The sequence below is a fragment of the Heterocephalus glaber genome, unplaced genomic scaffold (assembly GCF_053883595.1).
Source record: "Heterocephalus glaber isolate CG9 unplaced genomic scaffold, H.glaber_assembly_v1.0 deba00001760, whole genome shotgun sequence".
NCBI classification, from domain to species: Eukaryota; Metazoa; Chordata; class Mammalia; order Rodentia; family Bathyergidae; genus Heterocephalus; species Heterocephalus glaber.
Window position 1 is genome coordinate 200,079 of NW_028258457.1, and position 22,790 is coordinate 222,868.

Genomic DNA, 22,790 nt, shown 5'->3' on the forward strand with positions numbered 1-22,790 from the left:
TGGAATTCATGAAACAGATTCAAACAGAAATCCAGGAGATTAAAAACTCCATTGAAAGTATTCACAGCAGAATAATGGAATGTGGAGATAAAAAACAGAGATTCCTTAAAAGTAGTAAGAGACCATGAGAAATCAATCCAGCAGCTGCTAGATGATGCAAAGAAAAATAACATAAGACTGACAGGAGTCCACGAAAAAAAGAAGAAAGTACAACTGACATAAAAAAAGCTGTTCACAGAAGTAATAGTAGAAAACTTCCCAGACAGAGGTAGAGAATTAGACATACAGATAAGTGAGGAATATAGAACTCCAACTAGCCACAATCAAAAAAAAAAAAACTATACCTAGACATATAATAGTCAATATCCCAGAAATCCAACAGAAGAACAAAATCCTACAAACAGAGAAAAGAAACAAATCACTGACAAAGGAAAGCCTATCAGAATCACAGCAGACTTCTCAACACGAACTCTCAAATCAAGGAGAGCCTGAAGTGAAGTATTTCAAGCCCTAAAAGAAAATAACTTCCAACCTAGACTGTTGTATCTGGCAAAATTATCTTTCAAAACTGATGGAGAAATTAGATACTTCCACAACAAGAACACCTGAGAAATTTCATGCACACCAAACCAGCACTCCAAACAATTCTAAACAATATCCTAGAAAAAGACAATGAAGGTCACAACTCCATGAGGCCCAGCAGAGGGAAGGAACCAAGCAAGGCAAGAAACTAAAGGGAAAGGGGGAAAAATTTAAATTAAAAGAGCCAACAACAGTAAAACATCATGACAAGAATGAGTCGATATCTATCAATTATAACTATCAATGTTAATGGCCTCAATTCACCAATCAAAAGAAATAGACTGGCAGAATGGATTAAGAACCAAACTCCAGCAATATGCTGTATACAAAAAACACACCTAACTCAAAAGGAAATTCATAGACTGAAAGTAAAAGGATAGAAAACAGTTCTCTGCATGACAGGAACCTGGAAAAAAGCAGGGGTAGCAATCTTATTTGCAGACAAAGTAGATTTCAAACCAAAACTAATTAAGAGAGACAAAGATGGTCACTACATCCTTATGAAGGGAACAATCCAAGAGGAAGAGATAACAATCATAAATATATATCCCACAAATACAAATGCCCCCAACTATACAAAACAAATATTAATGGACATGAAAAACCAAATAAGCACTCATACAATTGTAGTGAGGGACCTCAATACCCCACTGTCACAAATAGACAGATCATCTAGACAAAAAATCAATAATGAAATTCTAGAATTAAACCAAGCTACTGAACAAATGGACTTAATAGAGGTTTACAGAGTGTTCCGCCCCACAAAAATCAGAGTACACATTCTTTGGCTGCACATGGGTCATTCTCCAAAATAGATGACATGCTAGCTCATAGGACATGTTTAAGCAAATGTAAAAGAATTGAAGTTACCCCTTGTATATTATCAGACCATAGTACAATAAAATTGGAGATCAATAACATAAGAAACCACAAAACCCCTACAAACACAAGGAAATTGAATAACACCCTCCTGAACAACCAATGGGTCACAGAGGAAATTAAAGAAGAAATTAGACAGTTTCTACAAGTAAATGATAATTCCAGTACAACATACAGGAATTAATGGGACACAATGAAAGCTGTTCTATGAGGGAAATCCATAGCAATGAATGCCCATATTAGGAAAACAGAGAGAATTCAAATAACCTAATGAAGAACCTCAAGCTCCTAGAAAAAGAAGAGCATAACAAACCCAAAGCTCACACAAGAGAGGAAATTATAAAGGTCAGAGCAGAAATCAATGCAATGGAGACTAAGAGAATGATACAAAAAAAATCAATGAAACAAAGGCTTGGTTTTTCAAAAGAATAAATAAAATCAATAAACCTTTGACCAGCCTTATCAAAAAGAGGAAAGAAAAGGCTCAAATTCATGCAATTAAGAACAAAAAAGGTGAAGTCACAGCAGACCCAGCAGAAATCCAGAGGATTGTCAATACCTACTTCAAGAACCTGTAATCTAATAAAATGGAAAACACAGAAGAAATGGACAGATTCTTAGATACATACAAATTGCCAATTTAAATGAAGAAGATATAGAAAGTCTAAACACCCCAATTACAAAGAGTGAAATTGAAAATGTGATAAAAAATTTACCAACAAAGAAAAGCCCAGGTCCTGATAGCTTCACTGCAGAATTCTACAAGACATTTAAAGAAGAACTAATGCCATTACTCTTTAAACTCATCAAGGAAATTGAAAGGGAAGCAATGCTTCCAAATTCATTCCTGGAAGTGTTACTTTGATTCCTAAACCAGGGAAAGACCCAACCCAAAAAGGAAACTACAGGCCAATCTCCCTAATGAACATAGATGCAAAAATCCTCACAAGATACTGGCAAACAGAATACAGAGGGTCATCAAGAAGATCATACACCCTGGCCAAGTCGGATTTATCCCAGGGATGCAAGGATGGTTCAACAACCATACATCAATAAATGTAATAAACTATATTAATAGAGTCGAGGACAAAAACCACATGATCATCTCAATAGATGCAGAAAAAGCTTTCGACAAAATCCAGCACCCATTCATGATAAAAACCCTACAGAAAATTGGAATAGAAGGTCTTTATCTCAACCTGATTAAGGATATCTATGAAAAACCAACAGCCAACATCATACTAAATGGTCAAAAACTGAAAACTTTCACACTAAAATCAGGAACAAGACCAGGATGCCCACTATGTTCAATATTGTTCTGGAAACATTAGCCATAGCAATTAGAAAAGAGAAAGAAATAAAAGAAATAAAGATAGGAAAGGAAGAAGTGAAACTGTCATTATTTGCTGATGATATGATACTTTACATAGAAGATCCAAAAAACTCAGTCAAAAGTCTTCTAGACCTAATTGACAGATTCAGTAGAGTAGCTGGATAAAAGGTCAACACTCAAAAAACAATAGCCTTCTTATATGCAAATAGCAGACCCATTGAGAGAGAAATTCGGGAAATAATTCCTTTTACAATAGCATCTAAAAAAATGAAATATCTAGGAATCAATCTAACAAAGGAAGCAAAAGACTCTACACTGAAAACTACAGCTCTCTGAAGAAGGAGATCGAAGAGGATATAAGAAAATGGAAAGATATCCCTTGTTCCTGGGTAGGAAGAACCAATATAGTGAAAATGGCCATACTTCCAAAACTACTATATAGATTTAATGCAATGCCGATCGAAATTCCTACAATATACTTCACAAAACTAGAGAAAACAATCCAAAAATTCATTTGGAACAAGAAGAGACCTAGAATAGCAAAAGTAATTCTAGGCAACTGAGACATGGCTGGGGGCATCACAATCCCTAACTTGAAACTCTACTACAAAGCTACTGTGATAAAAACAGCATGGTACTGGCAAAGAAACAGACCCAAAGATCAGTGGAATAGATTAGAAGATGCAGAAACAACTCCAGACATACCCAGCCACCTCATCTTTGACAAAGGAGCCAACCACCCTCATTGGAGGAAAGATAGCCTCTTTAATAAATGGTGTTGGAAAAACTGGATTTCAACCTGCCAAAGATTAAAACTAGACCCATACCTACCACCATGCACTAAACTAAGATTGAAGTGGATTAAAGATATAAATATTAAGACAGAAACACTAAACTTGCTGGAAGATAAGTTAGGTAGAACTCTTGAAGACATTGGCATAAGAAAAGACTTTATGAACAAATTTTCAGTAGCATGGGAGCTAGCACAAAGAATCAACAACTGGGATCTCATCTTATTAAAAAGCTTTTGCACTGCAAGAGAAACTACCAACAGAGCTAAGAGACAACTTACAATGTGGGAAGAAATTTTTAGCAGCTGTACCTCAGACAAAGGTCTACTATCAAGAATATATAAAGAACTGAAAAAAATCAGACTCCCCAAATTCAAAGACCCAATTCAAAAATGGGCATCCAAAATGAACAGACATTTCTCAGACAAAGAAGTAAAAACAGCAAATAAATGTTCAACATCACTGGTCATTCAAGAGATGCAGATGAAAACAGCACTGAGATTCCACCTCATCCAACAAAGAATGGCTGTTATCAAGAAATCAACCAATAACAAATGCTGGTGGGGGTGTGGAGAGAAAGGAACCCTTCTCCATTGTTGGTGGGAATGTAGACTGGTGCAAACACTGTGGAAATCAGTATGGAGATACCTCAAAGAACTAGGACTACAGGTCCCATTTGACCCAGCTATTCCCCTACTGGGAATCTTCCCTAAAGAATTAAAAGAATCATACCACAGCGACATATGTGCGCCTATGTTTATAGCAGCACAGTTTGTGATAGCTAAAGCTTGGAAACAGCCCAAGTGCCCATCGACTGGAAACTGGATAAAGAAGATGTGATTTTTTTATAAAATGGAGTACTACTCAGCCATAAAGAATGAGAAACTAGAGACATTTATAGCTAAATGGATCCATATTGAGGCCATACTCTTAAGTGAAATAAATAGGACACACATGTGTAAATACCAAATAGTTTCTCTAGTGTGAGAAATTGAAAGTGTAAATAAGGATAAAAATGATTAAAATGAATAATTGATAATTTGAAATAGGAAAAGGTCCAAGGGTTTGGGGCTGGCAGGAGGGGAAGGGGAAAGGGAAGAAGGGAAAGGAAAAATTATGAGAAAGAAAAAAAATGGAATCAAACTCTGTGTAAATAGGGAAGGGTGGAGGAGGTGAAGTGTGCACAGGTAATGGGAGAAAAAATAAGAACTAAGATACATCATGTTCTGGTACAAACACCCAATGATAAATGTAAATATATTTTATACCTAATATGTACCAATAAATATATTCATAAATAAAAAAATTTTTTAAAAGAACTGCATAGGCACATGGAAATTAAATAACACCCTTATGAACAAGCAATGGGTTACAGATGAAGTTAAAGTTAAAGAAGAAACTAGACAGTTTCTATAATTAAATGATAGTGCAAGTACAACATATAAGAACTTATGAAATTCAATGAAAGCAGTCCTATTAGTGAAATTTATAGTGGTGAATTTGCATAGCAAACAAAGTGATCTCAAATGAACAACCTAATATTGAACCTTAACCTTCTAAAAAAAGAAGAGCAAGTCAAACCCAAAGTTTTTACAAGGAAGGAAATTATAAAGATTAGAGCAGAAATTAATGCAATTGAGACTAAGAAAATAATAAAAGAATCAATAAATTGAAAAGTTGGTTCTTTAAAAGATTAAATAAATTTGACAAACTCCTAACCAACTTTATCAAAAAAAAAGGGGTCCAGGGATTTAGCTCAGTGGTTCTGCTGCCTGCCTTGCAAGCGCACGGACCCAAGTTTGATCCCCAGTACCAAAAAAAAAAAAGAAAGGAAAGGGGGGCTAGGGATTTAGAGCAGTGGCACTGCACCTGCCTCACAAGCACAAGGTCCTGAGTTCAATCCCCAGTACCAAAAACAAAAAAAAAGGAAAGAAAAAAATACTCAAATCCATGCAATTAGGAATGAAAAGGATTAAATCACAACAGATCCTGTAGAAATCTAGAAGATTATTAATACATACACCAAGAACCTATGTTCTAATAAGATGGAAAACACATAAGAAATGGACCGATTCCTAGATACATATGATTACAAAAGCTGAAATAATAAGATACAAAAATTCTAAACAAACCAATAAAAATTGAAAGAAATTGAAGATGCAATTTAAAACCTACCAACATAAAAATAACTACCAAGGGCCGGGGATTTAGCTCAGTGGTTCTGCTGCCTGTCTTGCAGGCACAAGGTCCCTAGTTTGATCTCCGGTACCAGGAAAAAAAACAAAAAACTACCAACAAAGAAAAACCCAGGTCCTCATGGATTCACTGCTGAATTCTACAAGAAATTTAGAGAAGATCTAATGCCACTTCTCCTCAAACTAACTCTGAAAGGAAAGCAATATTCACAAAGTCATTCCTGGAAGTGAGCATTACCTTGATACAAAAACCATAGAATGATCCAACCAAAAAAAAGAACTACAAGCCAATATCCCTAAATGAACACAAAAATCCTCAATAAGATATTGGAAAACAAGCAAATCATCAAGAAGATTATACACCATAATCAAGTAGGATTCATGCTAAGGATGCAGGGATGGTTCAACATATCCAAATCAATAAATGTAATATACCATATCAACAGAGCCAAAAAACAAAAATCACATGATCATCTCAAGAGATGCAGAAAGTGTTTGACAAAGTCCAACACCCATTCATGATTAAAAACCCTACAGAAAATTGGAATAGATGATATTTACCTCAATCTAACAAAAGCCATCTATGATAAAACAACACTTAACCTCATACTAAACGGTCAAATATTAAAATTTTCACTCTAAAATCAGAAACAAGACAAGGATGTCCACTGTCACCAGTCCCATTCAACATAGTTCTGGAAACATTAGCCAGAGTAATTAGATAAGAGAATTAAATAAAAGAAAGATAAGAAACTCAATTATCATTATTTATGGATGACATGATGCTCTACATAGAAGACTCTAAAAACACCACCAAAAGACTTCTAGATTTAATAACCAAATTCAGTAGCATAGCTGGATACAAAGTCAACACACAAAAATCAATAGCATTCCTGTCCACAAATAACAAACTCACTGAGAGAGAAATTATGGGAACAATGCCTTTCACAATAGCATTCAAAAAAATGAAATACCTTGGAATCAATCTAAAGAAGGAAATAAGACCTCTACATTGAAAATTACAGTACTGTGAAAAAGGAGATTGAAGAGGATATCGGAAAATGGAAAGATGTCCCTTGCTCCTATGTAGGAAGAACCAATATAGGGAAAATGGGTATACTCCCAAAATTGTTATACACATGATTTAATGTGATCCTGATCAAAATACCATTAAGCATACCTCAAAGAACTAGAGAAAAGCATCCTAAAAATTCATTTGGAACCAGAAGAAACCTAGAATAGTAAAAGCAATTCTAGGGAACAAAGTCAAGGCAAAAGGTATCACAATCTCTGATTTGAAATTATACTACAGAGCTATTGTGAAGAAAAAAAAACAGTATGGTACTGGCAAAAAGAAAAACAGACCTGGAATATGTGGAAACAATCACAAATACACTCCGTCACCTTATCTTTTGACAAAAGGCCCAAACATATTCACTGGAAGAAAGCCCCTTTAATAAGTGGTGCTGGACAAATGGGATTTCTACATATGGAAGACTAAAACTAGACCCATGTCTCTCATCAAGCACTAAAGTAAAATCAAAATGGATCAAAGATCTAAATATTAAAACAAAAAGACTAAATCTGCTGGAAGATAGAATAGGTAGAACTCTTGAAGACCTAGGTGTAGACAAAGACTTTATAAACAAAACTCAGATTGCACAGGAAATATTATAAAGAATCAACAACTGGGATCTCATCATATTAAAAAGCTTTTGCACAGCAAAAGAAACCACCCACAGAATGAAGAGATAAACCCACAGAGTGGGAAAAAAAAATTTTTTTTGGTACTGGGGATCAAACTCAGGCCTTGTGCTTGCAGGGCAGGCAGTGGAACCACTGAGCTAAATCCCCGGCAGGAAAAAAAATTTTGCCAGCTATCAGCCAAAAACTTAATACCCATAATATATAAAGAACTCAAAAAGATCAGACACCTTTTCTCAAAGTCTTTGTAAAAAGGGGGGGTGGAGGGTTGAAGGGGGGACAGGGGAATAGGGAAAAAATAAGAACCAAGATATATCCTGTAAAGGTACAAATTCCCAATAATGAATGTCATTATATTGTATACCTAAAATGTACCAATAAACTTAATGAATAAAAAAGATAAGACACACCAAATTTATTTATTTATTTATTTTTGAGCTGTGAACCTGACAGATATTTTTTTTAATTAAATTCTTTTATTGGTACATTGTAGGTATACAACACAATTAGATTTCTCATTGGGAATTGTACCTTTACATAATGCATCTTGGTTCTTATTTTTTCCCCATTCCTAGCCCTCCCTTCATGCCCTCCACCCTTCCCTATTTACAAAGACTTTATTTCCATTTTTTCCATTTCTCATCATTTTTCCTTTCCCTTCTTTCCTTTCCCCTGCCCTTCCCACTACCCCTACCCCTTTGGACCTTTTCTTCCTATTTTGCATTATTGATTATTCATTCTAATCATTGGTACATTTTAGGTATACAATATAATGACATTCATCATTGAAAATTTGCACCTTTACATAGTCTCTCTTGATTCTTATTTTTCACCCTTGCCCAGCCCTCCCTCAACCCCTCCATTCCTCCCTATTTACAAAGATTTTGTTCCTATTTTTCCATTTTCTCATATTAATCCCATTCCCTTCTATTCTTTCCCCTAGCCCTCCCACTTCCTTCCCCTTTGCCCCTTTTCTTCCTATTTCACATTACCTATTATACATTTTAGTCCTTATTTACACTTTCAGTTTCTCACACCAGAGAAACTATTTGATATTTACACATGTGAAAACACACCAGATTTAAAGACCTAATTCAAAAGTGGGCATCTGAAATGAATAGACACGTCTTAGATGAAGATGTACAAATGGCAAATAAATATATGAAAAAATGTTCAATATCACTGGTCATTCAAGAGATACAAATTAAAACAACGCTAAAATTCCACCTCACTCCAGAAATAATGGCTATTATCAAGAAATCAAGCAATAACAAATGCTGGAAGGAATGTGAGGAAAAAAGAACCCTTCTCTATTCTTGGTGAGAGTGTATACTGTGTATACAGTATATACACTGTATACATGTTGGTGAGAGTGTATACTGTGTCTACTGTGTATACTCTGTGGAAATCAATGTGGAGATTCCTCAAAAAACTAAGACTAGAGGTTCCATTGGACCCAGCTACTCCTCATCTTGGTATCTTCCCAAAAGAATTAAAAGCATCATACCATAGTGATATATGCATACCCATGCTTACAATGGCAGTTTAGAATAGCTAAATCTTGGAAACAGGTCAAATCCCCATCAACTGATGAATGGACAGAGAAGATGTATTTTTTTATACAAGGGAGTACTTCTCTGACATAAAGAAAAAGTTGAGGCATTTCTAGGTAAATGGATGCACCTTGAGACCATACTCTTAAGTGAAATAAATCAGACACACATATTTAAATATCACATTGTTTCTCTGGTGTGAGAAACCAAAAAGGTAAATAAGAACTAAAATGTATAATAGATGTTGTGAAATAGGAAGAAAATGTTAAAGTGGGAAGGGGGAGGAAGAAAGGAAGGAAAAGAAAAAAAAGGAGAATAGAAGAAAAAATGTAAATGAAGCTTTTGTAAATAATGAAAGGAAGAGGGGTTGAAAGGAGGGTAGGGGATTGGGGGAAAAAAGAAGAATAAAGATATATCATGTACAAGTACAAATTCCCACACCAGGTGCAGTCGCACATGCCTATAATCCCAGTACTCAGGAGGCTGAGGCAGAAAGATTGCCACAAGTTTGAGGCCAGCCTGGGCTACATAGTGAGTTTAAGGCCAGCCTGAATTACAGAGTGAGACTCTGTGTAAAGAAAAAAAGTCTAACTGGTGAGATCCATAATGAAAGTACAAATTCCCCATAATGAATGCTATAATTATGTGTAAATTTATGCGTAAAACTATGTTCTAAAGTGTACCAATAAAATTAATTTTTAATAAAAGAGTAGAATGATGTTACCAGGTGTTAGAATACTGGTTGGGAGATGTTGGTGAAATGATACACAATTTCAGTTAGACAAGAGAAGCAAATTCAAGAGATCTATTGCACAAAATGCTGACTATGGTTAATAAAAATATATTGTACGGGTATTTGAAAGTTGCTCATTTTTAGTTTTCTCACCACAAAAAAAAAGGATGTGAGTTAATGCCCATATTCATTAGCTCTCTTCAGCCCATCCACAATGCATGCATATTTCAAAACATGTTGTACCTGATAAATATATACATTTTTCTTCTACATCTTTTCTACATTTTCTTCATCTTATACACATATATAATTTAAATCGCTTCTCAGCCTTTTGGCTAAGATCAAACGTACATATATAATTTTTTACTTGTCAATTTAAAATAAATAATTTTTTTCTAGTACTAAGAATGGAACCCAGGGCCCCACACTGAGCTATATCCCAAGCTCTTGTTCACTTTTTGAGACAGGGTCTCACTAAATTGCTCGGGCTGGGCTTGAACTCATCCTCCTGCCTGCCTCAGCCTCCCAGAGTGCTGGGGTTCCAGGAGTGTACCACCACACCTAGTTAAACCATGTAAATGGAGAGGGCATTTGTAAGTCTTTTTTCTTCCCCATCTCTGATAATTCCATCTACCTATTGCTGCTTCTTCTTCTTCTTTTTCTGCCATATCCTAAAATCCATCAGCAAATGTAATAGCTATATCTTCAAAATAGGTCCAGAATTCTCTAGGCCATCACTTTAGTTTTTTTGTTTGTTGGTTGGTTCTTTGGTTCATTTGTTGGTTTCTTGGTTTGTTGGTTTTTTGGTTTTTTTGAGACAGGATCTTAATATGTAGTTCAGGCTGGCCTTAAACTCATTATGTAGCCCAGATTGGCCTTGAACTTGCAGCAATCTTCCTGCCTCCATTTTCCCATGTACAGTGGACCCTCGAGTTATGACGGGCCTGACATACAAACAATTTGGGTTACAACTGGAATTTTAGTTTTAACTTATGACCTAAGTCTTGAGTTACAACCTGAATGCCAGCCACTTGTGCTTCCAGATGGTCTCAGATACAGATTTACCCCTTCCAGAGTTCTGGAAGAAATACTACAACATCCTTTCCTATGTAAGGTTGAGAAATCCTGGGCCAATGTCTCTCTAAGGACACTGAGGTTTGCCTGTATACAGAGAGACTTTGGAGACTTTGAAGAGAAACCTGAACCTTCAACTGACCAACTTGAGTTACAGCCAGCCCTCATGAATGAACTGAGTTCATAAGTCAAGAGTCCACTGTATAAAATGGGGTTAGTAATTTCTTTCAACCTCATAAAGTCATGGCAAAGATTAAATGAGAATCACACCATATATCTAGCACATAACACAGGAATATTATTATTTGCATCCACGTGGGGCATCCTCTGGACCCTGAGTGGTAAAGGGATGCCTTTCACATTTATTTGTCTTCAGTTAGGTAAAGGGGAGAGAGCTGGAAGGTGGTAGGTCAGTGCCAACTCTGCCACAGCCTCCAGCATGACTCAAAAACCTAACCTCATTCCGCCGCCTGCCTCGCAGTCACAGGGTCCTAAATTCAATCCCCGGTACAAAAAAAAAAAAAAAAAAACCTAACCTCTCCCCCCTGCTTCTTCATTTCTCAACACTTATTTTTGAGGAAATGAAAGTTTCCTCTTCTGAGATGTGAGAACTTCCCCTGAACCCAGATAAACACTCGCCAGGACCAGCGGTCCCCTGGGTGGAGGGCCTAGAATAGGACCCCACCCACCCCACGGGCTGTGGACCATATGGGGAGCTTTTGGGGTCATAATGAATTAGGGACAAATGTAGAGGTGGGAAGAGACAAAAGTAGAAGGAACAGGAAGTGGTGTGAGCCTCCATCCCCCCACAGCCACTTCTGTGATGAGTTGACAGTCAAGCCTCCTTTCCATAATCACCTCAAAACAGGAAAGATTCTGCTATTAGTAAAGGACACTTATTGATCAGCAGATTGGTCCATTTGGAGAAAGTCTATCCATCCTTGGATAAAATTTAGGAATTGTCAGGGACGGGGTCTGGACCGTGCACGTACTTCTGGCGGTGGGATTCTATCTGTGCGGGTGATGGTAGCAGCTGCCGCTGCAACCATAGCAGCAGATATTTTGAAGGTGAGGAAGAAGACTCTAGAAATGTTGATTTGCCTTACATTCCCCCTGAAAACTCACCTACACGTCAGCAATTCCATTCTAAGCCAGCAGATTCTGACAATGATGATGATCCCTTGGAGGCATTTATGGCTGAAGTAGAGGATCAGGCAGCTAGAGACATGAAGAGGCTCGAAGAAAAGGACAAGGAAAGAAAAAACATAAAGGGTATTTGAGATGACATTGAAGAGGAAGATGACCAAGAAGCTTATTTTCGATACATGGCAGAAAACCCAACTGCTGGTGTGGTTCAGGAGGAGGAAGAAGACAATCTGGAATACGATAGTGATGGAAATCCAATTGCACCCCGCAAAAAATAATTGACCCTCTTCCTCCCATTGATCATTCAGAGACTGACTACCCACTGTTTGAAAAAAAGTTTTACAATGAACATGAGGCGATAACCAACCTCACTCCACAACAGTTAATAGATATTGGGCATAAGCTCAATCTTCAGGTCTCTGGTGCTGCACCTCCCAGACCAGGAAGTAGTTTTGCTCATTTTGGGTTTGATGAACAACTTATGCACCAGATTCGGAAATCTTGAGTACACACAACCCATTCCAATACAGTCCCAGGGTATACCTGTGGCATTAAGCAGCAGAGACAGGATTGATAGTGCTAAAACTGGCAGTGGAAAAACTACAGCTTTTATCTGGCCCATGTTGATTCATATAATGGACCAGAAGGAATTGGAGCCAGGTGATGGACCAATTGCAGTGAGTGTGCATCCAATGAGGGAGCTTTGCCAGCAGATCCATGCTGAATGTAAGTGGTTTGGGAAAGCATATAATCTTCGATCAGTGGCTGTCTATGGAGGAGGGAGCATGTGGGAGCAGGCCAAGGCCCTTCAGGAAGGGGCAGAGACTGTTGTGTGTACCGCAGGTCAACTGATTGATCATGTGAAGAAGAAAGCTACTAATCTTCAAAGAGTCTCTTACCTTGCGTTTGACGAAGCAGATTGAATGTTCGACATGGGATTTGAGTACCAGGTTCGATCCATAGCAAATCATGTCCGTCCTGACAGACAGACTCTCTTATTCAGTGCAACTTTTCAAAAAAAGATTGAAAAATTGACCAGAGACCTCCTGATTGACCCTAATCGAGTGGTGCAGGGAGATATTGGAAAGGCAAATGAAGATGTGACACAGAGTGTGGAAATTCTCCATTCTGGGCCTAGTAATTGAACTGGCTTACCCGGCGTCTGGTGGAGTTTACTTCTTCAGGGAGTGTCCTACTGTTTGTTACTAAAAAAGCCAATGCTCTTTACCCTTCTACCTTGTGAGGACTGGTGTTCATGGTGCCATTTTGCCTTGATGTTGGACTCTAGCCTCCAGAAGTGTCATCAGCTCCATGAGGTCCCTCTCTGAATACTGCCTGCCTTCCATTCTTTGAACATTATTTGACTGGTACAAAAGGCAAAATGGCATTGAGGATGAATCACATGAATATAAGCCAAGAACAAGCAATAAATCGAAAAGTGATGAACAGCAGTGAGATTATTTAATGGAAAGATGGGACCTCGCCATTGATTTTATTTTTTCTTTAGTATTAATAGAAGTTTTGAAACAGATTCCACTTCATCTTGTAATACACAGTTTAATACATGATGTTATTAACTTGGCGTTCAAGCACTTTAAATACAAAGAAGGGTACCTTGGTCCTATCACTGGCAATATGCACATTGTGGCGACCTGTATGCAGAAGTCCTTGGAGTGTTGGCACAAGCTAAATTCCCTGTGGTCAAGAAAAACTTTATGGCAGAGCTAAAAGAATTACGGCACAAAGAGCACAGCCCATATGTGGTACAAAGCATTATCAGCTTGAAAATGGGGATGAAATTCTTTCGAATTAAGATGTATCCAGTGGAGGACTTTGAGGCCTCTCTTCAGTTCATGCAGGAATGTGCACATTATTTCCTTGAGGTCAAAGACAAAGATATCAAACATGCCTTACCTAGACTTTTCATGGAAATCCTGGTCCCAGTTGCTGCTACTGTTAAAAATGAAGTAAATGTTCCCTGCCTCCAAAACTTTGTGGAAAGTCTATATGATACCATGCTGGAACTTTCTTCTCGAAAGAAGCATTCCTTGGCTTTGTACCCCCTGGTGACCTGTCTGCTCTGTGTCAGTCAGAAGCAGCTGTTCCTGAACAGATGGCCTGTGTTCCTCAACAATTGCTTGTCTAACCTGAAGAAAATAGCTCCATTCTGTGGAAGGATTGACCTAGTAACAAACCGCACTTGCCTCCATCGCTGTCATGTGTGATTGCTTCGGGTATTCTATTTAAGCCACCTGACACTACCAGTGGCAAGTGTTCGCTGCTCCTCAGGTAGTCAGCACAGTTGCTGAGTGATGACAGCAATAAAGTCATAGTCCCTGAGACCAAGAAGCCTACAGTGGAAACAGCTGCAATGATTAGCTTCAAAACTAAGCTTTATAGCTTTGAAGTGGAAAACATGTTTTAAATTTCAGTGACCAATTGATGAAGACAATAAGCCCCTCCTTAAGTACAATGCAATGCATTCTTCACACTTTCCTAGTTATGGCCAAAGCTGTGGTGTGGGTTTTTTAAACAGGTTTGATATTTGCTATTTCAAATTTTTGAAAAATATTTAGTTATAAAATTTTATATGTGCTCATACATGTTGCCTTGTTTTGTGTTTTCTCTGAGACACTTTAATTTAGTGAAGTAGTTAAGATTAATTACATTATTTTGGCATTTGCCACAATTACACAATAATCTGCATTACAACCATTTTAAAGACCAACTACGTACTGACTCTAAAAGCTGATTGTGAAATCCAAGATTAGAATCATTTATTTCCTTCAAATTGGCAGTGAAATATAATAGCAGTGAATAGAGAATGAAGCTTTTGAATTCTGCAAAGAGTGAAATATTTTCAGGGTTATCAACTGTTATATAACAACCGCTTTAAGGTATTTTGTTTGAGGATTTATCTGTGTGCCATGTAACCCTTAAACTACAGCCCAGTGTTATTTTTGTTATTTGGTCCATTTTTATGTATCTAGTTATTAATAAAAGTTAATTTCTTTTTTTAAAAAAAGCCAACGCTGAAGAGCTAGCCAATAACCTCAAGCAGGAGGGTCATAATCTTGGGCTGCTCCATGGAGGCATGGACCAGAGTGAAAGAAACAAAGTCATTTCAGACTTTAAGAAAAAGGACATCCCAGCCCTGGTGGCCACTGATGTTGCTGCCCGGGGTCTGGACATTCCTTCAATTAAGACTGTCATTAACTATGATGTGGCACAAGACATTGATACCCATACGCATAGGATTGGCCGCACAGGAAGAGCTGGTGAGAGGGGTGTGGCCTGTACCTTACTGACCCCCAAGGACAGCAGTTTTGCTGGTGACCTTTCCGGAACTTGGAAGGAGCCCACCAACATGCTTCCAAGGAACTCCTAGCTCTTGCTATGCAGAAGGCCTGGTTTCAGAAATCCTGCTTCAAAGGAGGGAAAGGCAAAAAGCTGAACATTGGTGGAGGAGGCCTGGGCCATAGGGAACAGCCTGGCCTAAGCTCTGAGAACACAGATGGAGGAAATAACAACAATGTGATGAGTAATTATGAGGCCTACAAGCCCTCCACAGGAGCCATGGGAGATTGCCTGACAGCAATGAAAGCAGCTTTTCAGTCACAGTACAAGAGTCTTTTTGTTGCAGCCAGTTTAAGTAATCAAAAGGTTGGAAGCTCTGCTCCTGGACCAAGTGGATGGACTGGTGAGGGAAGCTTGAATTCTGTTCCAACTAATTCAGCACAGCAGGGCCATAACAGTCCTGACAGCCCTATTGCCAGAGCTGCCAAGAGCATCCTGGGCTTTGGCAATGCTGGGAATATCAGCAATGCTCTGGTGACATACCCTTCTGTTGGCACCCAGGGAGCCAACAACACAGTTTCAGGAAATAACACCTGAGGCGGGTTTGGGGGTGACCATGGGAAAAGAGAGAGAGATACCGAGAACTGGGGTGGCAGTCATCACAGTCACGGTGAGAGTGGCAATGGACACGGCGACAGCCCACATCATGGAGATGGTGGTCGCCATGGAGATGGATACTGCTACCCAAAAAGCAGCAGCAGCTGTTCTACTGATGGCCATCGGCACGGGGAGAACAGGCAGGAAGGAAGTGCAGGCCGGCATGGGGAAAGCCAGGGTACAAATGATGGTCGGAATGGAGAAAGCAGGAAAGAAGGCTGTAATTGTGAAAGCAAGATGGACCCCAAGGGGGACAGCCAGATGGACAAGATGGACAGCAAGACAAATAAGACAGCTGACGGTTTTGCTGTCCTGGAGCCACCCAAATGAAAGAAGAGTCAATGGGACAGTTAGAGGGTATTGCTACAGTGTGAAGTCAGTTCTTTAATTTTATTTTTAGAGAGATTTTGGTAACTAGGTACCTCAGGGCGGGGTTGGGGTCCAAGGCATGAGGACCCCTGCCCTTAGTGGAGAGCTGGAGCACAGAGGCATCACACCTTCATATGGATGATTGTTCAGATGCTTTCTTGGGAAGCTGCTTTGGTCCCTGCAAGCAGTGAGAGCTGGGAAGCTTCTCTTGGCTCTGGGTGAGTTGTCATGAGGGTAAGTAGAAGACACTTCAAGTGTAAAGGGCCTTATAGGGCACAAAACTCACTCCAGGTTACTAAATAGCATATATTTTTTACTAAAATGTCACCTTATAAACATCTATGAATCAAATTCTTTTTCTTAGCACTCTGCTGGCCAGGCAATCCCCTTTTTAGGAGTTGTCTTCTGCACACCCAATCCATTGAGCTGTTGGGAATGTTGGAAAGTAGTTTGGTGCTTTAAGACATTTGCAGGGAAGGGAGACACCCAATTCTAAACAAGAGATGATGCTCAAGTTCTCCAGATTGTATCCAGCCCTGAGACATATAAGAGGCAACCTTCTAGACCCAGCTTCTGAGGTTCTCAGAGCCTCTATGATTGAAGAGAAATGATTTTCCTGAAGGGGGTTCCAGGATTGTTTCAGGCCTGAGGTAGTGTCTTCTTATTTGGTTTGGTTTTGGGGGGTTTGTTTTGTAACTTACCTCAATAGAACTCTTTTGCTGAAATGACTGATAATTGTTGTTCTATCTCGTTCATAAAAGGAAAAGAAATACATGAACTTCAAATTTTGTGACTTTGTGAAGGTTTCTTTAAGATGTGCATTCCTCTGATTGCTCTCTAGTAAATGTTTTATTACTGGGGGAAAAAAATTAGGAATTGTCCAAAGGAATTACCATGTTGAGTGGCATGTGGTTAGCCCTCTGGTACCTGCCCTCTGAGTATTGGTGGCGGTGGTGGTGGTGGTAGTGTTTGTTATAATGATCAAAGATTGGGGAGTTTGGCGTTTAGTCGCTATTATGGGATGAATTGTGCTCTCCCAAAATATATGTTAAAGTCTCAGCCCCTAGTACCTCAGAATGTGTATTTGGAGATAGGGCACAAGAATCAAAAAATAATAATAATAATAATAATCCTAACATTCTGGGAGGCTGAGGCAGGCAGATTGCAAATCCAAGCCCAGCCTAGGCAACTTAATGAGACTTAGTGAGACCCTGTTTCAAAATAAAGGTGGGGGTTTGGCTATGTAGCTCAGTGCAAAGGAATTGGGTTCAATCCCCAAGATCACACACACAAAAAATGACTTGGTCCTGACAGTCCTATAAAATTGACACAGTGACCAGCACCACTCAAGGAAGTGATATTTGAGAAGCACTAACCTTGCAAGAGCTTGGGCCCAGGGATTTAGCTCAGTGGTTCTGGTTGCAGGCGCAAGGTCCCAAGTTTGATCCCCAATACAAAAAAAAAAAAAAAATTTCAAGAGCTAACAGCCAAAAAAAGTCCACACAGATGTGAAGTGATAACAACCTCATCAAACATTTTACAATCTACACAAGCTCGAGGGCACGTGTTGGCAGGAACCTCCATCATTGTCATGTGGATCTGGTTACACTATGTGTAATCCGCTTTTTAACTGATCTGCCTTTCTCAAAATTCCACAGCCCAGATCTTGGAAGAGGCCAATTCTGCCACCTCACTTGTACAAATATTCCCCAAGACATTGAGGACATTGATCATCAAATTGTTCTACCCTAGCCACTTCTCAGAAGCTCTTCACATCAGGGAGGTGAGGAGCCCAGTTCCATCTTATGATGGTTCAGAGGATCCAGAATTTGTCAGTCTGATGTAGTGTCAGATCCAGAGCCCCTAGATCACCACTGCATCTCAAGGGCCATGATCAGGAATCTGGTGAATGTCTTCTATATCCCAGAACTGGGAGATATCATACCACCAAGACCCAGCATCCTCCAGCTCACCATCCTGAAATAGATGGCCTGGCTGGTGTTGCAGGGAACTTGCTATGACTAGGCTTCCAGTCCATGTGAATTCACCAAGAGGCAGAGCCTATCATGAAAGAGCAGGAGACTCCTCTCCAAGAGCCAGTATGCTTGAGTATAGACCCCAGCTCCAACCCTGGGCTTCAGCAGGAACATTTCCGCTCACAAATCCAATACGTAGTTGTGGCACAAGAGAGATCATTCCAGCTGCCACCTTTATTCATGCTGGCACAGTCTTCTCTTCCAAAGGCATTGTTGGGCTCCTGTGGTTCCCAGAAACTAGGTGGAGCAAACAGTGGGCAGGAAGAAGGATAAACAAGGGGAGCACAGGAATTTCTAGGGTGCTGAAACCATTCTGTACAATACTGGATTGGCAAATGCATGCCATTATGCAGTTGTCAAAACCCATGCAGGTATACAACAGATAGAGTGAACTGAGGACTTTAGTTAATATCGACCAAAAAAAAAAAAAAAAACAAAGGAGGAAACAAAAATAAGCATGAGAGTTCACACCTGTAATTCCAGCTACTTGGAAGGCTGAAGAAGGGGGGTTCCAAATACGAGCCAAGCCTGAGCTGCTTAGCAAGACCTTGTCCCAAAATAAAAAATAAAAAGGGCTAGGGCTGGAGATTTAGCTCAGTGGTTTCGCCGCCTGCTGCACAAGCACAAGGACCCAAGTTTGATCCCCGGTACCAAAAAAAAACAAAATAAAAAGGGCTAGAGATGAAGCTCAGTGGTGGAGCACTTGCCTAGCATGCACAAGGCCCGAGCACCACAAGAAAGAAAAAAGAAGTCAAGTGTGATGGCACATGTCTGTAATCCCAGCATTTTGGGAGGGTGAAGCAAATTCAAGACCACCCTGGGCAATTTAGCAACTTAGTACCACCAAAAAAGAAAAGGAAAAGAAGGAAGGAAGGAAAATGAAAGAGAAGAGAGGGGAAGGGAGAGAGGGGAAGAGAAGGGAAAAGAAAAGAAGGAAAGGAAGGGAAAAGAAAGGGAAGGGAGGGAAAGGAGAGGAAGGAAGGGGAAGGGAGGGGAATGACAAGAAAGGAAATAAAAGGAGGGAAAGAAGGGGAAGGGAAGAAAGAAGAAAGAGAAGAGAAGGGAAGGGAAGAAAAGGGAGGAGGGGAGGGGAGGAGAGAGAAAAATTAGTTCTGACTCCCTCAACCACACATCCCATTGCCTTCTTGTCTCCCAATAGCTGAGCCCATAGAATAGACAGAGAGACCCCAGGATCCCTGGACACTTGCCTTAATGTGACAGGAGAGCCATCTAGCCACCTCCAGTTGCCTTCTTGGTCCTTGTCATTCAGCCCCAGCCAGTAAACCCGTGAAGAGCCATGAGCCTTGGCCACAAAATTCTGCAAGTACAAACTCCATTTAGCCATCAATTCTACAGCACCCACAGAACAAAGGCCCACCCTCACACTGAATAACACATTTAGGACTTGAAGATGTTGCTCCACGCCCTTCTAAGCCTCCATGAGCTACACAAAAGGATCAGTACCTCCCCCCAAATTTCATCCTTCAATTTTCCCATGCACACTGTAAACACTCTGCCATGGTGTAGGTGTGGCTGTCTGACCTTTAAGAGTGGTCTTAATGAGGGCCGGGCATTTAGCTCAGTGGTTTCGTCGCCTGCTGCGCAAGCAAGCGCAAGGACCTGAGTTTGATCCCCAGTACCAAAAAAAAAAAAGTGCTCTTAATGAAAGGTCCTTGGGTCACTGGAGAGCCCTGCTGCTCTCAGGGAGTGATCTGATTCCCCTGAGGATGGGCTGTCCTTTCCAGTCTCTGGTTTCCTGTCTTGCCATGTGATTGTTCCCTGTCACACTCCCACAGTGACACCATCCTCATCATCATGACACTGGCAGCAAGACCCACACCAGAGCTGGCACTTCACTGTATGGACTTTCAACCTCCTAAATTAAATGTTAAATAAACCTCTTTTCTAGCCAGAAGTGTTGACACACACCTGTAATCCTAGCACTCTGGGTGGCTGGGGCAGGAAGATCACAAGGTAGAGCCCAGCCTGAGCAATTTAGCAAGACTTTGTCTCAAAATTTGAAAGGGGAATAGGTAGGCAGGGATTGGGATGTTGCTCAGTGTGAAGGCTGTAGGTTCAATGCCCAATACTGCAACAAAAAAATTTTTATTTAAAAATGCCATGCGGGCAGCCCCACCCCCACCCGAAGCTCTCTAAGCTGCAGTGACAAGACAAGCAGCTTGAAGCTTCTGCAAGCCGTCCCGGGCCACGCCCATGGCACAATGAGGTCCGCTTAGCCCAACGCTCAGTGTCCATTCGTGTCCCATCCCCCATCCCCACCCCGAGCACCGCCTACCTTCTGGCTTTTCTGCTACCTGGTCCCACCCACACTACAGAGGCACAGGAGATTATAAAAACCCTTGTCCTGAGCACCACAAGATAGAGCAGAAGTTAGTAACAGAAGGAGGGCTTCTCAGGCTCCTTGAAGAAAACTGAAGCTCAGCAGAAAAGTAAAGAGAACCTCTACAATAAAGGCACATCAGACCACTATACTTGGTCTGCTGCTGGCTTGCTGAGACTCATTGACTTGTATATGCACAGGGATTCCTACGTTGCCTAGTGTGACAGCAGAGACACACCCTGAAGGAGGCCCAGAATTTTCATTGCTATTTGCAAAAAAAGAAAAAAAATTTTTTTTCTTATTTTTAATTCTTAATTTTTACTTTTTTTCTACTCTTCAAAGTTTTACTTTTCTTTCTTTTATCTTTTCTTTCTCTCTCTCTCTCATTCTCTCACTGTCCCACATTGCTCCTCATCTCCCCATTTGTTCCTTTCTGCACTGAATTTGGATTTCTCCCTTACTGTTCTTTTCTTCTCTTTTTCCTTCTCTTGATTATCATTAGGTTTAAAGGAAAGTAAATTCGGTATCTAGCCTCCCTATTGCTGTTAGGTGATTTTATGCACATCTTTGTTCTTTCATTATGCCATTTTCTCTTGCCTGTAACAACTTCTTAGAGTTTCTGTGATCTTTCTGTGTCTTCTGGCCTCAACGCTAATCTTACCTGTTCTACCTGTCCCTCCATCCCCAACTCCTTTTAACTCCCCACCCCGAAGGGGAAAGATGCTATATTGAAGAGTTTATTCATTATAAACTTATGTTGGGTTGGTCCTTGGTTTTAATTTAACTCACATAGTTAAAAGTGATAGATTAATAACTACCACAAATTGTCGTTTTCTTAGCTGTGCTTGATGCTATGGTATTGCTGACTATATCATTTGGGCTAACATGCTGTGATTGATCTAAATAGTTTTCCTTCCTGGTATAAGAAAAATATAATAGCTTCAGAGTCATTAGCGTCTCAAACCCCAAACACAAGCCATATCTAGAAGACACCTCTGAAAAGCAATCATTTCACAAGGGTTTTAAACACAAGCAACAAAGATACCTACATTAAGCAATCTTGAAATATCAACCCAGGAAATAAATCAAGGACAGTACCAAAAACAAAAATGAGAAGACACTTAAGCAAGGCACAAACGCAGGCTTCCATGCCACAAAAAGGAAATTCTGGGGGAAATGAGGTGGAAAAGTCTGATAAGCAACCACTTGGACACCCTGAACTGATAGCACAGGAAGTAACAAAGCAGAGGCATGAGGCTCTAGGAAATTTCAAAACAGAAATAATCTCCCAGATAAACACAGACATGGTGAGCAGAGTGAAAGACATGATTAGAAGCTCTAGAGCAGAAACAGATAAGAAAATAGATGAGATCACAAACATGCTGGAAGCCATGAATGCCCAGCATAAGAAAGAAATGGAAAACATGATCGCTCAACATAAGAAAGAAATGGAATCCAGGAAACAGATTCAAACAGATATTCAGGAGATTAAAAACTCCATTGAAAGCATGCAGAGCAGACTAAGAGAATCTGAAGACAGAATATCAGATATAGAAGACAGGATTTCGGTTAAGGACCATGAAAACAGACATTTCTTAAAGATAGTAAGGGACCATGAGAAATCAATCCAACAGCTGCTAGATGATGCAAAGAAGAATAACAAAAGACTCACAGGAGTCCATGAAAAAAACAGGAGAAAGTACAACGGATATAAAAAAAATGTTCACAGAAATAATAGTAAATAACTTCCCAGACAGAGGTAAAGAGTTGGACATACAGATAAGTGAGGCATATGGAACACCATCCAGCCATGACCAAAAAAAATCTACACCTAGACATATAATAGTCAAGATCCCAGAAATCCAACAGAAGAACAAAATTCTACAGGCAGTTAGAGAAAAGAAACAAATCATCTACAAAGGAAAGCCCATCAGAATCACTGCAGATTTCTCAACACAAACCCTCAATTCAAGCCCTAAAAGAAAATAACTTCCAACCTAGACTGTTGTATCTGGCAAAATTATCTTTCAAAATTGATGGGGAAATTAGACACTTTCATGACAAAGAACACCTGAGAAATTTCGTGAACACCAAACCAGC

General features: G+C 39.7%; 1 protein-coding gene and 1 pseudogene across 1 annotated transcript in view; one reads left to right on the forward strand and one right to left on the reverse strand.

Moving 5' to 3' along the window:
- Positions 1 to 11,879: 11,879 nt before the first annotated feature.
- LOC101698503 (ATP-dependent RNA helicase DDX42-like) lies at positions 11,880 to 16,422 on the forward strand (annotated as a pseudogene).
- Positions 16,423 to 17,169: 747 nt separating this feature from the next.
- Positions 17,170 to 22,790, reverse strand: part of Clec17a (C-type lectin domain containing 17A) — a 31,365-nt gene continuing 25,744 nt past the window's right edge. The window contains exons 11-12 of the mRNA XM_004872360.4: positions 19,558 to 19,667; positions 17,170 to 18,586 (exon numbers count right to left, since the gene is read on the reverse strand). Coding sequence (XP_004872417.1) covers positions 18,451 to 18,586; positions 19,558 to 19,667 — 246 coding nt within the window. The 3' untranslated portion in view covers positions 17,170 to 18,450. The remainder of the gene's footprint in view (positions 18,587 to 19,557; positions 19,668 to 22,790) is intronic.